Raw genomic sequence first — 12,497 nt, forward strand, 5'->3', positions numbered from 1 at the left:
TCCTTATAGGGGTGGTAGTATAGTGGAGGGTGGGGGCGGAAATAGGAGCTTGGGGGTCAGGCAGACCTGATTTTGAACCCTGGCTTATTTACTTTCTAGCTATGTGGCTTTGGATCAGTTTTCTCATCTCTAAAATAGGATTGCTAATATCTATTTGACATTCTTATTGAGAAGCCTTAAAGAAGATAGCAATTTACAATGCTTAGCAGGTGTTCACTGGATGATAGCAGTTCTAATTTATGTAGCGTTCGTTTTGAAACCATTCTTTCTCCCTTCCCACTCTGCCCTGCCCTTCTCTTCAGGCATTCCTCTCACTGCAAGGTCAAATGCTGCTTCCCAATACTGCTGGGCCAGTCCATGTCTAGGTTGTTGTTAGTAAGTGCCCTTAAGTGGGTTACGACTCATAATGACCCTGCATAGGGTTTCTGAGGAGTGGCTGGTGGGTTTGAACCTCTGAGACTTTAAATCTTTATGGGAGCAGACAGCCTCATCTTTCTCCCATGGAATAGCTGTTGGGTTAGAGCTACTGATATTTTGGTTAGCAACCCAGTGTCTAACCCATGACCATGTCTAAGTAAGACTCCCATATCCCATGTCTTGCACTTTCCCCAATTTCTCTCACCCAACTACCCTGGTTCTTTTTATTTTTTGGCATCATGCTCAGCTTTCTGCTGAGAGCTGATTTGCGCACTCTCAGCTAATGGCTACAAGCCTGGCCCTTGGAGGCTGGTTTTGCCCTTGGTAAGAAACCTCCAATATCATAATCCAAAGACACCTCTGTTAGGTTGGGCCAATGGAAGGGAGACCAGGAGCATGAGGGCTTTTCAGACAGGACCCCAAGAGCCCTTGTTTCGCTGTTCTAGCAAAATCTGATTAGAAAGTCTAGAGAAAAACTCAAGTACTGAGAACACAGACTATAGAATATTTTTCAAAGTTTGGTTCTGAAGTCAGATTTTGAAGGCAAAAAAATGATCCTAGTGTAAACACCTTCAAACTGTTTCTTGCTTTAGCGTCGTTGATTTGTTGTGTTGTTAGGTGTCCCCGAATTGGCTTCAATGCACTGTGACCTTATGCACAACAAGGCAACACTGCCTGGTCCTGCGCCGTCCTCACAACCGTTACGTTTGGGCCCATTGTTGCAGTCACTGTGTCAGTCCATCCAGTTGGGGGTCTTCCTCTTTTTCACTGACTTTCTACTTTACCAAGCATGATGTCCTTTTCCAGGTTATGGTCCCTCCTGATAACACAGTCACAGTACCTGAGACAGTTTCGCTATCCTCGCTTCTAATGAACATTCTGGTTCTATTTCTCCCAAGACATTTGTTTGTTCTATGGTACTTTTAATATTCTTCTCTGACACCATAATTCAAACACACAGATTCTTTTCTGGTCTTCCTTATTCATTGTCAAAATGCATAACAGGTCATTGAAAATACCATCATTTGGGTCAGGTGCACCTTAGTTCTCTGACATCTTAGCTCTTTTAACATTTTAAGAGGTCTTTTGCAGCAGGTTTGCCCAATGTAGATAGACATTTAGAGTCTGACTTTGTATAAAAAATACACGTTGATACACCAGAATTCCATCGGAAGGGTCACGTGTGTACATCCTGTCTCATATGCATTCTGGGGCACATATCTGCAGTAGGAGGTTCTGTGGAGTTTTCAGCCATTTGTTCCTGGTGCTGACTCTGAGTAAGTTAGATACACCTATGATTATAGCAGAGTCCTGGTGTGGCCCTGTAGGATAAGCACTGGACCACAAGGTCTGTTTGAACCACATGGTCTGTTTGAACCACATGGTCAGTGGTTCAAACTCACCAGCCAGTCCTTGGAAACACTATACAGAGTCACTATGAGTTGTCACCAACTCTCTGGCACTTAACAACATGATCATAACATATAATCCCACTGATTCCTTTTGTGGCCTCCACAGATTTGGGTGTGTCCTTGACTGTTTATTTAGCATGTCCTTAGAGAAGACTCCCACATGAGCTTTCAGCTTTATCCCCAGGAGTTCTTACTATCTCTCATCAAGGCAGTTTTGGAGGATCCACAGCTCCTAATAAGTTCCCATCCATTGTGGGATGAGTACACAATATAATGTGCTCCTCAAATTTCCCAGCTTTCCCATTTCCTTTCCTCCTCAGGAAGGGCTCAGAATAGAAGTTAGCCCTTAAAGAAAAATTAGTATTCCTTTCTAAGTTCCAAGGGCGAAAGCTACTCAACTTCTCAAGCCAGCACCAGATTATAGTGGCAGAGAGCTTTGAAAATGGCTCCCAACGATCCCTGCCTTATGTAATCCCTTCCTGTGTGTGGAGTGCTCCTCATTGTTTACTTCTAACAGAACACAGCAAATGTGAGGGACACCACCTCCAAGAGGAGTTTATGAGACTGTGACTTCTGATGGTTGCACTCGATCTCTTCTCTTTAGCTCGTTCTGACAAAGTCCGCAGCACACTGTTGTGAGCTGCCGTTATAAGGAACTGAGAGGGAAGTGACGTTCTTGGTCCAGCAACCGGTGAGGAATTGATGCCAGACAGCAACCACAAACAGGACAGTTACAGCCAACAACTGCTGTGAAACGGCTGCCTGTACAAGACCTTGAAATAGAAGACCAGCTACAGATTACTGACAGAGACGGTGACATACTGGTGTTGTAGGCCATGCGATTTTAGGTAACTAATTTAAGAGTTCTGGAAAACAAATGGAAGTGGGCCTAATGATGACTGGTGCCAACTCACCAATCTGAAACATAGGTCTTGCTTGGCAGAGATCAGGAACTCCTTAGAGGTGAGCCAGATCTGGGCTCGTGTCCAGGCTGGGACCTGGTGTAAACAAGACCCCACTGTTGAGTCTTAGTTTCCTCATCTGAAAGATGAGACACTTCCTTGGTCTGCTGTGAGGCAGAGAGGAGATAACATACATGGTAGATGCCCCGTAACCGTCTGTGGTGCCAGTCCGAGTCTCTGCATGCTGCACAGTGTGTTTTCAGATCCAGCCCCACCAGCAAGCTTGCCAGGTCTTCAGCCTAGGGGAGTTCTTCAAGGTCAACAGGGCCTGCTCTGCTTGGTTCAAACTATCAGTGTGGCCAAGAAACACAAGTACACATGGTCATAATCTTTGGAGTATTTTACTGTGAAATGATATGGTCCTTGTGGTCCTAGACATTTGTAAAGAAAATGGCACAGGAATGGAATAGACGATCTGCAAAGTATTTTCGTGGAGTGAGTGTGCAGTATGAAGCCTCTGAGAAACAGAAGTCCTCAGGGCAAACCTGTCTGAACAGCTAGTGGTTTCTAGAGTTCAGTATTTTGCTTTCTCAAGGAAAGTGACATTTCCCCTTTCTAATGAAATACAGCATAAGTCGACAGCCTTGCTGATTCTTCAGTTACCAGAAGTAATTCCACTTACAACACACTTTTCCCTGATTCTCTGGGTTTACACACAATTTGAAAGAACCTTGGATGTCTTTGCTATTATATCACAAACCTATTGTACAGCTCACGGAACGCTGGTGGTACAGGACTTAAAGTGTTTAGCTGTTGACCAAGGAAGGCGAGTGCTTCGAAGCCACCGGCTGCTCTGTGGGCTGCTTCTATTCTGGCCTGTCAGATCACTATGAGCTGGCGTCAACTTGATGGCAATGGGCTTAATTTGGTTTTTGTTGTAAAACTCAACCATTAAGAAAGGTTTCCAGAAACACCAATGTGAAAAAATGAGATTGTAGCAGGAATTTGGGGATTTACTTTTTTGTTTAATGATAAGGGCATCCTTTCATGTCTTATCAGAATTAAAGGGCATGGTATTTATTATAAGCCTGGGCCATGAAGAGATATACAAAACCATCTGACAGTGACAATCTCAAATGAATAGGCTAGTTATAGGAGATCACAAACTGTAAAGGCCTCCTGTATGTTCAGGATTTAGGTTAGATCACTGAATTGTGTCTCTTGGCACAATTCCAATAGTCGACAGCATTGTTGTGTGTGTGTGTGTGGGGGGTGGTGGAGGGTGGAGGGGCGTGGAGACCAGCTACTGCTCACCCTCTCAACACCTTCATCACCATGACTCTCAGCTGGTTTGGGTTCACCACCCAGGACTATCATCAGTGGCTGAAGAAGGCAGTGGTGGTGGTGGTGGTTATGTGCCGTGGAGTTGGTTCCGACTCATAGTGACCCTGTACAGGGTTTCTGAAGCTGTAAATCTTTACGGGAGCAGAAAGCCTTGTCTTTCTCCTGTGGAACAGCTGGTGGTTTTGAACTGCTGACCTTAAGGTTCGCAGCCCAATTCATAACCACTACGGCCATGTTAAATACTGCATTTTAATTAGTTCCCTTTGGCTTCTCTTGATATCAGATGGGGGCAGAAGTCCTGGATGTTGACACCACCTGAAAGCTCCTACCCGACTACGTGAGCCCTTCTGAAGAGATCTCTCTGCAGGCAGTGATTGCACAGCTTAATTCTTCTAGACGGAACCACTTCAGATTTATGCCAGGGAAAAGCAAACACTGTTTGTAAGTCATTTAATTGTATTACTGTCTCTCAACTTTATCAGATGCTGCTGAGGCAGCGAGTCCGGAGTGTGGCCCTGTGGGATGCTTTGCAGAGCTCCCAGGCTCGTTTGAAATGCCCACAGCGCAGGCTCCCTAATGCTGCTGCTTCCAGACTCATAATAAACTACTAGTTTAACAGGTTCAAATGGCATTTGTCTCAATCCAGGGTCCATGTTGAAAGCCGTGTTGCCAACACACTCACAGCCTTGATTGCAGAGCCATTAACCAGCACACACTTAGATGCAAACTTGGTTTATTATGTTCTTTGGGTAAATATCACTTATACATCTTTTCAGAGCAATATAAGAACAAAGATAATGATATCTGCTAGGAAAACAGAAAACATGTCTTCCTTTTTCAGAGCAAAGGCTGAATATACATTGTTTTACTATTATAAACTCTTTTAATTAGGTCAGACTTAGAAAAAGTAGGATTTTTTTGTTGCTGTTGTTCATTTTGAAAAATAGATTCCCCTGGGCTAGCCAGCATGACTGTCTGGGAACCGTGGCCTCCATGGGTCTCGGGAAGGCCGTGTGGTGTGTGCTCAGAGAGGCTGGGTCAGCTCATCATGTCCAGGCTGCCTGGTGGTTCGCTGCTGCTATCACAGCGCAGGGCTTCTGCCACATCTCTTCTGAACACGGACAGGTTCTGGGTGAATCTGTGGAAAGAAGAAAAGGTGACAGGGCTGAGCTGCTCCAATCTGCAGGGAGAGAGAACGGCTGCACAGTTCAGGACCTTGGAGAGGGCCTGCTCTCCAAGGGCTGGAATCCCAGCTGAACTCCTTCCTTTCCACTGCCACCATTATCACTGCTTGTCCGCCACTAGCATCTACTCCCTCTACTGCCTCCCTGCCCAGCAAACCAAGGTGACGATCACATCTTCTCTGACCTTTCCAAGGGGATGGTTTCACGATTTAATTTTACTTAAAGTCAAATGATAAACTGATAGTACAAAACAGAAGAACAAGAACAAAACAGGCACTGGATTGATTGTATGTTTTACACAGAACTCATGTAATCATCACAGCAATCCCCAAAGTTATGCATTAGTATCTCCTCTTTAAAAAGAAAACTGGATTTAGTGGTTCAAAATGGGGTGGGGTGGTGCGGCACTGGGATTAGACTATGGGTGTTCACATCCTGGCACCACCACGTATTAGCTGGGTGGTCTTGGATGTCCACAGGGAGTAGCTACCACATAGGACTGTAGGAAGTGAGAATTCACAGAGTCAACTGAGACAATGCCTGCAAATGCTCATTTCACACTGGTTCAGGAAGAGGTGCTTCAATTGCCAAGCCTCGGGTGAGGCAGTTTCCCTTCTAGGGAAATGGAGGTGCCTAGGTCTGCCCTTCTTTGCCTGATTTCAGATCTTGGCGTGAGACAAGCAATCAAGGGCACGTGTCTGCACTTCCTTCCGACTTAGCCCAGGCTGGTGATGTCATGATACGCGGTGGCTTGGGGCATGGCTGGTGAGGTGCATTTCAAATGGTGTAGCATTTGAATGCGATCACTTTTTTAAAAGACTGGTGCAGACGGTCTTCATCCTGGACATGTTTTCTTCCTCTATCATTCATGACTGGAGATCAAGCTGCATGAGGGCAGAGAACTCAAGCACTTAGTTCACCACTAGTATCCCAATTCCCGGATACAGTCGAGCCTCAGTAGAGTTTGGAGAACTCACTGCATGGAGGGATGCATTCAGGCACAGCGGACCCGTCAGGGTCCTCTCATTTAGAGTTTACTCACAACTGCAATCCCAGTAACTCTTCAAGGGCGGCAGATGAAGAAATAGAGGGGGCTTCAAAAAGTTTGCGGAAAATGGAAAGAAAAGATAATAGATTTTTTTAACGAACTTTTTGAAGTCTTTGTATTTACTGTGGTCACATGCTCCAGGTTCCATGCTGTACTATTCTGTGACTTAAGCATCACAACTGGAGGCAAAACTGAGGCTCAGAGAAGTTAAGTGATTGGTTCACTACCACACAGCCTTTAAGGGGACAGACCTGAAATTTAAGTTGAACTCAAAGCCTGTGTTTTGCTCAAATGCTGGGAAACCTTTCCTTGTTTTCTGCAGCAGAGCTGAGCTTTTCTTCTTTTGACCTTTTCAAATTACTTTTCTGTTTCTCTGTACAGTGTCTAGCAGGAGGCTTGGAAAAAGCATATACCCAGTAATATTTACCAAATGGATGTGAATTGAATCCATTTGCATGGGGCAAGACAAAAGTGGCCTCGATATGTGAGTGGTGTATTAGGCACAATCTAGTTATTTCCCACAAACCTGGAATGCCCACCTCCCCCAGAGCTGCTGGACCTTTTGGCAGAGACACAGCAATGGTAACAAGTGCTCTGGGGCGATTCCTAAGATTGCACCCTGCCCCCACCCCCATCAGCTTCGACCTCGTCAAGGGGAGGGCGTGTCGCACTGACAGGCCTCCTCTGGTACCTCCTTGTGGACTTACGTCCAGGGACAAGTGTCCCCTTTTGTTGCCCTTTGCTGGGCAATGCTCACCTGTCTCTGTTCTTGATGGAGAGGTTCTGCTCCACTCCTTCCATCAGGTTCCTGAAGCACTGAGTGAGAACTTCCCGCTTAGAGAGAGGCTGGCTGTTTATCAGACTCACCCGCAGTTCACTGAAATACTGTTGGGAGATGGAATGAGCATCAGAGCTCTGACCAGAGGGGTACAGGGCCATTTTGAACTTGAAGCCCTTAGAGAAAACCAAAGCCATGGAGACAACCCTAGGTGGTGTGACTTGTACCGTGCCCTCCCCTAAATCTCTAGCTAACCGTTACCCACCCACTGCCTAGGCTGACCCGGTCCTCCCCTCTTCTGTGGGAGATCTAGCGCTTTACGCATTTGGACTCTCTTCACTTGTCACAGAAAGACTAAAAGAGGAAGTTCATTGAAAATGCCCAGGGAGCAGTTTGGGCAATGTGGGTTCCCCTCAAGACTTCGTCTTCTTCAAACAGTTCTAGGCTGTGTCCCAAGTCACTGTCCTCATCGGTTGGGATGTGTCTGCTCTGCTGAGCTGGGGGACTTGCAGGGTTTGTTTAGCCTTGGCAATGCTTTCTGGCACTAAGAAAAATATGTCACATGTGGTCACAAGGAACTGCACAGCCACCTCTTCTCTGCTTTTATACAAATCCAAGTTTTTAAGCTAAACACAGTTCCTAATCATTGGAAACAGCTTAATTTCAGTACAAAGACAACCTTTGCCAGTCATGTGTTTATTCTTCCAAGCCCAAACAGCATGATATTTAATTTCCATCATACGCGAAAACAGCTCACATCAAAAACACACGTAATTAATATGCAGTCAGACTAATACTTCAGCACTATACATCAGAGGCATTCCACTTAAACCACAGTGTCTTCCCGAACAAGATTGGGAATGCACAAAATGACTTATTTTTCCTTTATAATGATGCAGTGACTCACACCAAATAGAAAATTATTAGTTTTTCATCCCAAACCATGAAATATTGCCTCCATCAGTAAAGTATAATATTGTGATGTCATAAGCTTTTTCTAAACACTGAATTTGCCCTTATTCCCTCTCAATCATTTTAAAAGAACTGCTCTCTTTTATAGAGCTTGGATTTAAATCACAATAACACCGAGGGAAGATGAATGGCAGTGCTATTCAATGTGGCTAAAATTGGATACTTCAGCACAGGTGAATGATGAGACAGCTCTTCTCTTTTTGATATATTTTCTTCTTCTATTAGTTTCCTTCCAAGGCTGGGATTTCAGTTTGAATTTTAATGTATGCGGCTGCCTCTAATCTCACTGTCTTTCTCCCCAGTACTATCTTATTGTATAGACAATTCATTCTCCACAGCAGTAATGCACTATTCCTCCTGACTGCTGGGGAGATGCTCGGTCCAGGAGGAAGCTGGAGAGGCCTGGGAGCTGGCCCAGGGTAGCGAATGCACTGAAGAAGCTGGAGATGGTGTTCCCTGGACAGAGGGTGTGGTCGCTCACTGTGGAGGAGTCCCTGCAGGGTGCTGCTTCCAGCAAGGACTGTGGGGAGCCCACATATGAAAGGAGGTCAGGGGAAGAGGCCTGGAGGGTTGTTGCTCAGATTCCCCTGGAATGAGGTCTGGGGAGCGAGGGCAGGCTCAGAGTACTACTGAGCAAACCACCCACCCATAAGAGCTGGTCTTGAAGCTTAACTGATGAAGATCTGAGGCCTCTGAGGAAGGGCTTTCTGAGGGATGGGCTTAGCCCAAGCTCCCCCAGCCCCACTCCACTGTCTGTCATCGTCACAGCCTGGCCTGGCACATAGCCTCTCCCTCCTCCTGGTGGCCCTTTCTGCATCACATGCACTCACCTTCTCATTGAGCAGGAGGAGCCCCAGGAGAGGCCTGGATACTGACCACTGGTTCCGGCAGTCTTCAAAGATGATGGTGCTCATGAGGACAGAGATCATCTAGAAGAAAGAGCCACACGAAGAGAGCCTGAGGCCTTGGTTCACACTTCTACCTAGTCCTGGGCCTTCTATGACCTCATCTTCCACCTCGATATCCTGCTAATGACCTGGGAGGCTCTTCCTAGGCAAACCGTTTAGGAACCCTCAGCAAAGACTCCTGACTCCGCAAAGAAGAGCTTTTACCACCAAAAGCGTTGGTGAGAACCTTCAGGGGAATTGGTTCTCTCCAAAGTCAGAGACCCCAGAGGGCCAAGAGGATGAATCCTTTCCTCTCATCCCGGATACGCTACTTCTCTGTTGGGTCACCCGGCAGAGTCCCATCTCGCCTGTCTTTCTGCTTCTCATTTCACCAATAAGGGTCAACAGTATGGCAGGGCCACATTCCAGGTTACTTTCCAAGGCCATATTTCCTGTTGGCTCAGGCAGATTAAGACTTCTCATTCATTCATCATTCACTAATTCATTCCCTCCCTTCTCATCCATTGCCTTCACTACAAAGTCTGTCAGACATCTAAGGGAGGAAAAAGGACACAGGCACCTACTACAACTCTGCTGCCCTTGAGGAGTTTGAAAGACGCTTGGGCAAAGTGCTGTGGCCACACAGCTGGGGGAGGGATGCCTCTGGATCCTCGATCAGAGGTCAGGGAAGACTCCAGAGAAGGTACCATTTAAGGAGTTCATCATAAATGTGCTCTGAGCCAATAAAGCAGCAAGAAAGGAGGCTGGGAATGGGTTCTGGAACTCAGCATAGCAGGAGAGAAAGAGAGGTGGGCTAGAAGGAGAGCATGCCAAGAAACCTGGCCTTCATTCTGAGGCAGTGGGAGCCATGGGTGGGTTGATTGCTCAGAATAGACATGCTCAGATCTTCATTGAAGAAAGATCTCACTGGGGATACGTAAAATGCACATTGCATAGGTGAGAGTGAAGGAGGGAGGCTGGAAGTAGGCCTCAGTCACTTATGTGGCGCTGATGAGACCGTTTCAGCTTCTGGGCCTCTTTGCCACCCTGATAGCTCTTGTTGTTGTTGCTAAGTGCTGTGGAGTCGGTTCCGACCCATAGCAACCCTGTACAGGGTTTCTGAGGCTGTAAATCTTTACGGGAGCAGAAAGACTCATCTTTCCAAACTCCTTCCCCACAGGGGACGGGCGAGTGGCAACTGTGTCTTCTACACCCTACCTTTCACAGAACAAAGGCCACCACACACCACCCTCCAGACTGGACATTTGTGACCGAGCTCACTTTGGAACACATTTGGTTTTAGCCTCTGGCAGTTTTACAATCAGATTTACCCTGTGATCTCAGGCAACCTGAACCTCTCTTTCTGTGTCTCAGTTTCATTAGCTATATAGAGAGAAATAATAACCCAGCAGAAGGAAGCTATGAGAAGCAAATGAGATGCTGTATATAAAAAGTGTTGCAGAGAGTAAAAAGTGCTGCCAACATTTAAGGTATATAATAACAACGGTTAATGCATGTCTCTGCAGTTTTAAACACCTGCTGCTCCATACATCACCATCAAAATAGCAGTTCGGCTGATTGCCCATGGAATCTGCCAATTCCACTATTTCTTATCTGTCCAGTCTCTCTGGGAGAGGCAAGGTCCTAATCCTGCCATGTTGAACATCATTTGCAGATCACATGTTTCCATGTACAATCTAACAAGTCATCCAAAGTCATAGAGCCACAAATTAAATTGACAAGCAAAACTAACAGATCCATGGAGACAGTCTAAAATATTATGGGCTTCACAATCTGCAGGCAGAATGGATATTTTAATGGAAAAGATTAAAGTTAGAGGCACCAAACTCCTCCAGTAACTGACAAAGCATCCTGAAGTGATGTGCCAATTACTTTATACGGTTCTCCCGTGGATTCATTTGTCTGAATGCATGTATTTATGTCTGTAATAAGTAAGGGGATGTTTGAATAAAATACTTTTCTAAAAATAAAGTTGGCTAAAATGGATTTTTTTTTTTTCCCTTTTTACTCTTCCGGAGAAATGGAAATGAGTGAACAGGATCTGCTCAAATGGTATTGATGTGGCAATGAATTTCTAGAACTCTTTTTTCCAGTAATCTCTGGATCTGCCCAGCGTAGGCTGTGTGAGAAATAGCCCAACCAGTGGACAAATTCTTAAGAAGAAGGGCACGGAAGAATACCAGGTGAAATGCTGAAGTATGGAGTGTGGGCCCTCTGGTGGGAGGCTCTGTGTGGTTAGAGATGGGAAAAAGTGAAGCAGGAAGCAGAGAGTCCGTCATGATTCTGGACCGCCCACCCCGTTCCCTGGCCAGTCACAAAGCACCCTCTTACAAGGGACTGCTGTGAGTGCTGGGACCCCACCCCTCTACAACGGCCACACATCTCCAATACCGCCATGGGATGGCTGGAATGGCTGGATAATTTACCCAACCCGGGCTACATCTGAGTCCTGGTATAGTGCTGTAGGATAAGCACTGGACTGCTAACTACATGGTTGGCTGCTCAATCCCACCAGCCACAGATCAGAAACCTTATACAGGGTTGCTATGAGTCAGAACCAACTCGAAGGCACTTACAACAAAAACATGTCCTAAGCATACATATTATCCTAAGCAGTTTTTCTGCCAAGCTGGTGATGGGATCAGTTGGGAGCAGGAGTTGGGTAGCTTGGTCCTTTCAGCAAAGTTAGATCCATGCTGCCTCAGATGTTTCTTCATTCTCCTTCCCACTCCCACAGGCTTTGACATGAGTTTGTAGGAAACTTCTCTCAGTGAAAGGAAATGAACCAGGTTTGGTGGAGACATGAGCTCAAATCTGGCTCTGCCACTTAAAGAACTTGGGGTGTTGGACACGTCATTTCATTTCTCTGAGTATATTTCCTTCCTGATAAAATAGGGGATTATAACAGCTACATTAAAGGGTTGCTGTAAAGACTGAGTGACTGCATATATATCAAGCAATTTTGTACTATGCTCGCCACATAGTAGACACTCAGTAAATAACACACTCACCTACTCTTAAATTTAATCTGCAAGTCTGGTGCTTGGTTACTTAGGTATCTTTATAAATAGGTGTATACATAGATAAGTATTTATATAAAAATTCATCTTCCTGCACAATTAAGGTTGATATACTTTTTCATGTATTTGATACATTAACAAACTTAACACTTTAAATACAGTAGCAATAAATCTTTGTTTCTTCTTTTTTTTTTTTTTTTAATTAATCTGCAAGACATCTAGAAGATGCAAGACATCTTCAACTGTGGTTACTTTCTGACCTGACCAAATGGAATTTCATGGGTCAAGGAAGTTCCCGATTTCAAGTCTTGATCAGATACAGAAAAGTGAGATTAGAATCTCTTTACAATTATCTAACTTCATTGAGAGTTAAAGTCACAAAAATAATCGAAAACAGGAAACATCCTTATTTGGTCTGACACAGGTATTTGTATGGATTTTCAATGAGTGCTTTTGATGTTTTGAACACTTGTAAGAACGTAAGCTACTCAACGAACATCTGACCTCCCAAA

General features: G+C 45.2%; 1 protein-coding gene across 1 annotated transcript in view; it reads right to left on the minus strand.

Annotated features, from left to right (window-relative positions):
- Positions 1-5,113: 5,113 nt before the first annotated feature.
- Positions 5,114-12,497, minus strand: part of RANBP17 (RAN binding protein 17) — a 520,934-nt gene continuing 513,550 nt past the window's right edge. Inside the window, exons 27-29 of the mRNA XM_006864848.1 lie at positions 8,888-8,986; positions 7,065-7,192; positions 5,114-5,213 (exon numbers count right to left, since the gene is read on the minus strand). Of these exons, the coding sequence (XP_006864910.1) occupies positions 5,114-5,213; positions 7,065-7,192; positions 8,888-8,986 (327 nt within the window). The remainder of the gene's footprint in view (positions 5,214-7,064; positions 7,193-8,887; positions 8,987-12,497) is intronic.

Source organism: Chrysochloris asiatica, unplaced genomic scaffold (genome assembly GCF_000296735.1).
Source record: "Chrysochloris asiatica unplaced genomic scaffold, ChrAsi1.0 scaffold00071, whole genome shotgun sequence".
In the NCBI taxonomy this organism is placed as follows: Eukaryota; Metazoa; Chordata; class Mammalia; order Afrosoricida; family Chrysochloridae; genus Chrysochloris; species Chrysochloris asiatica.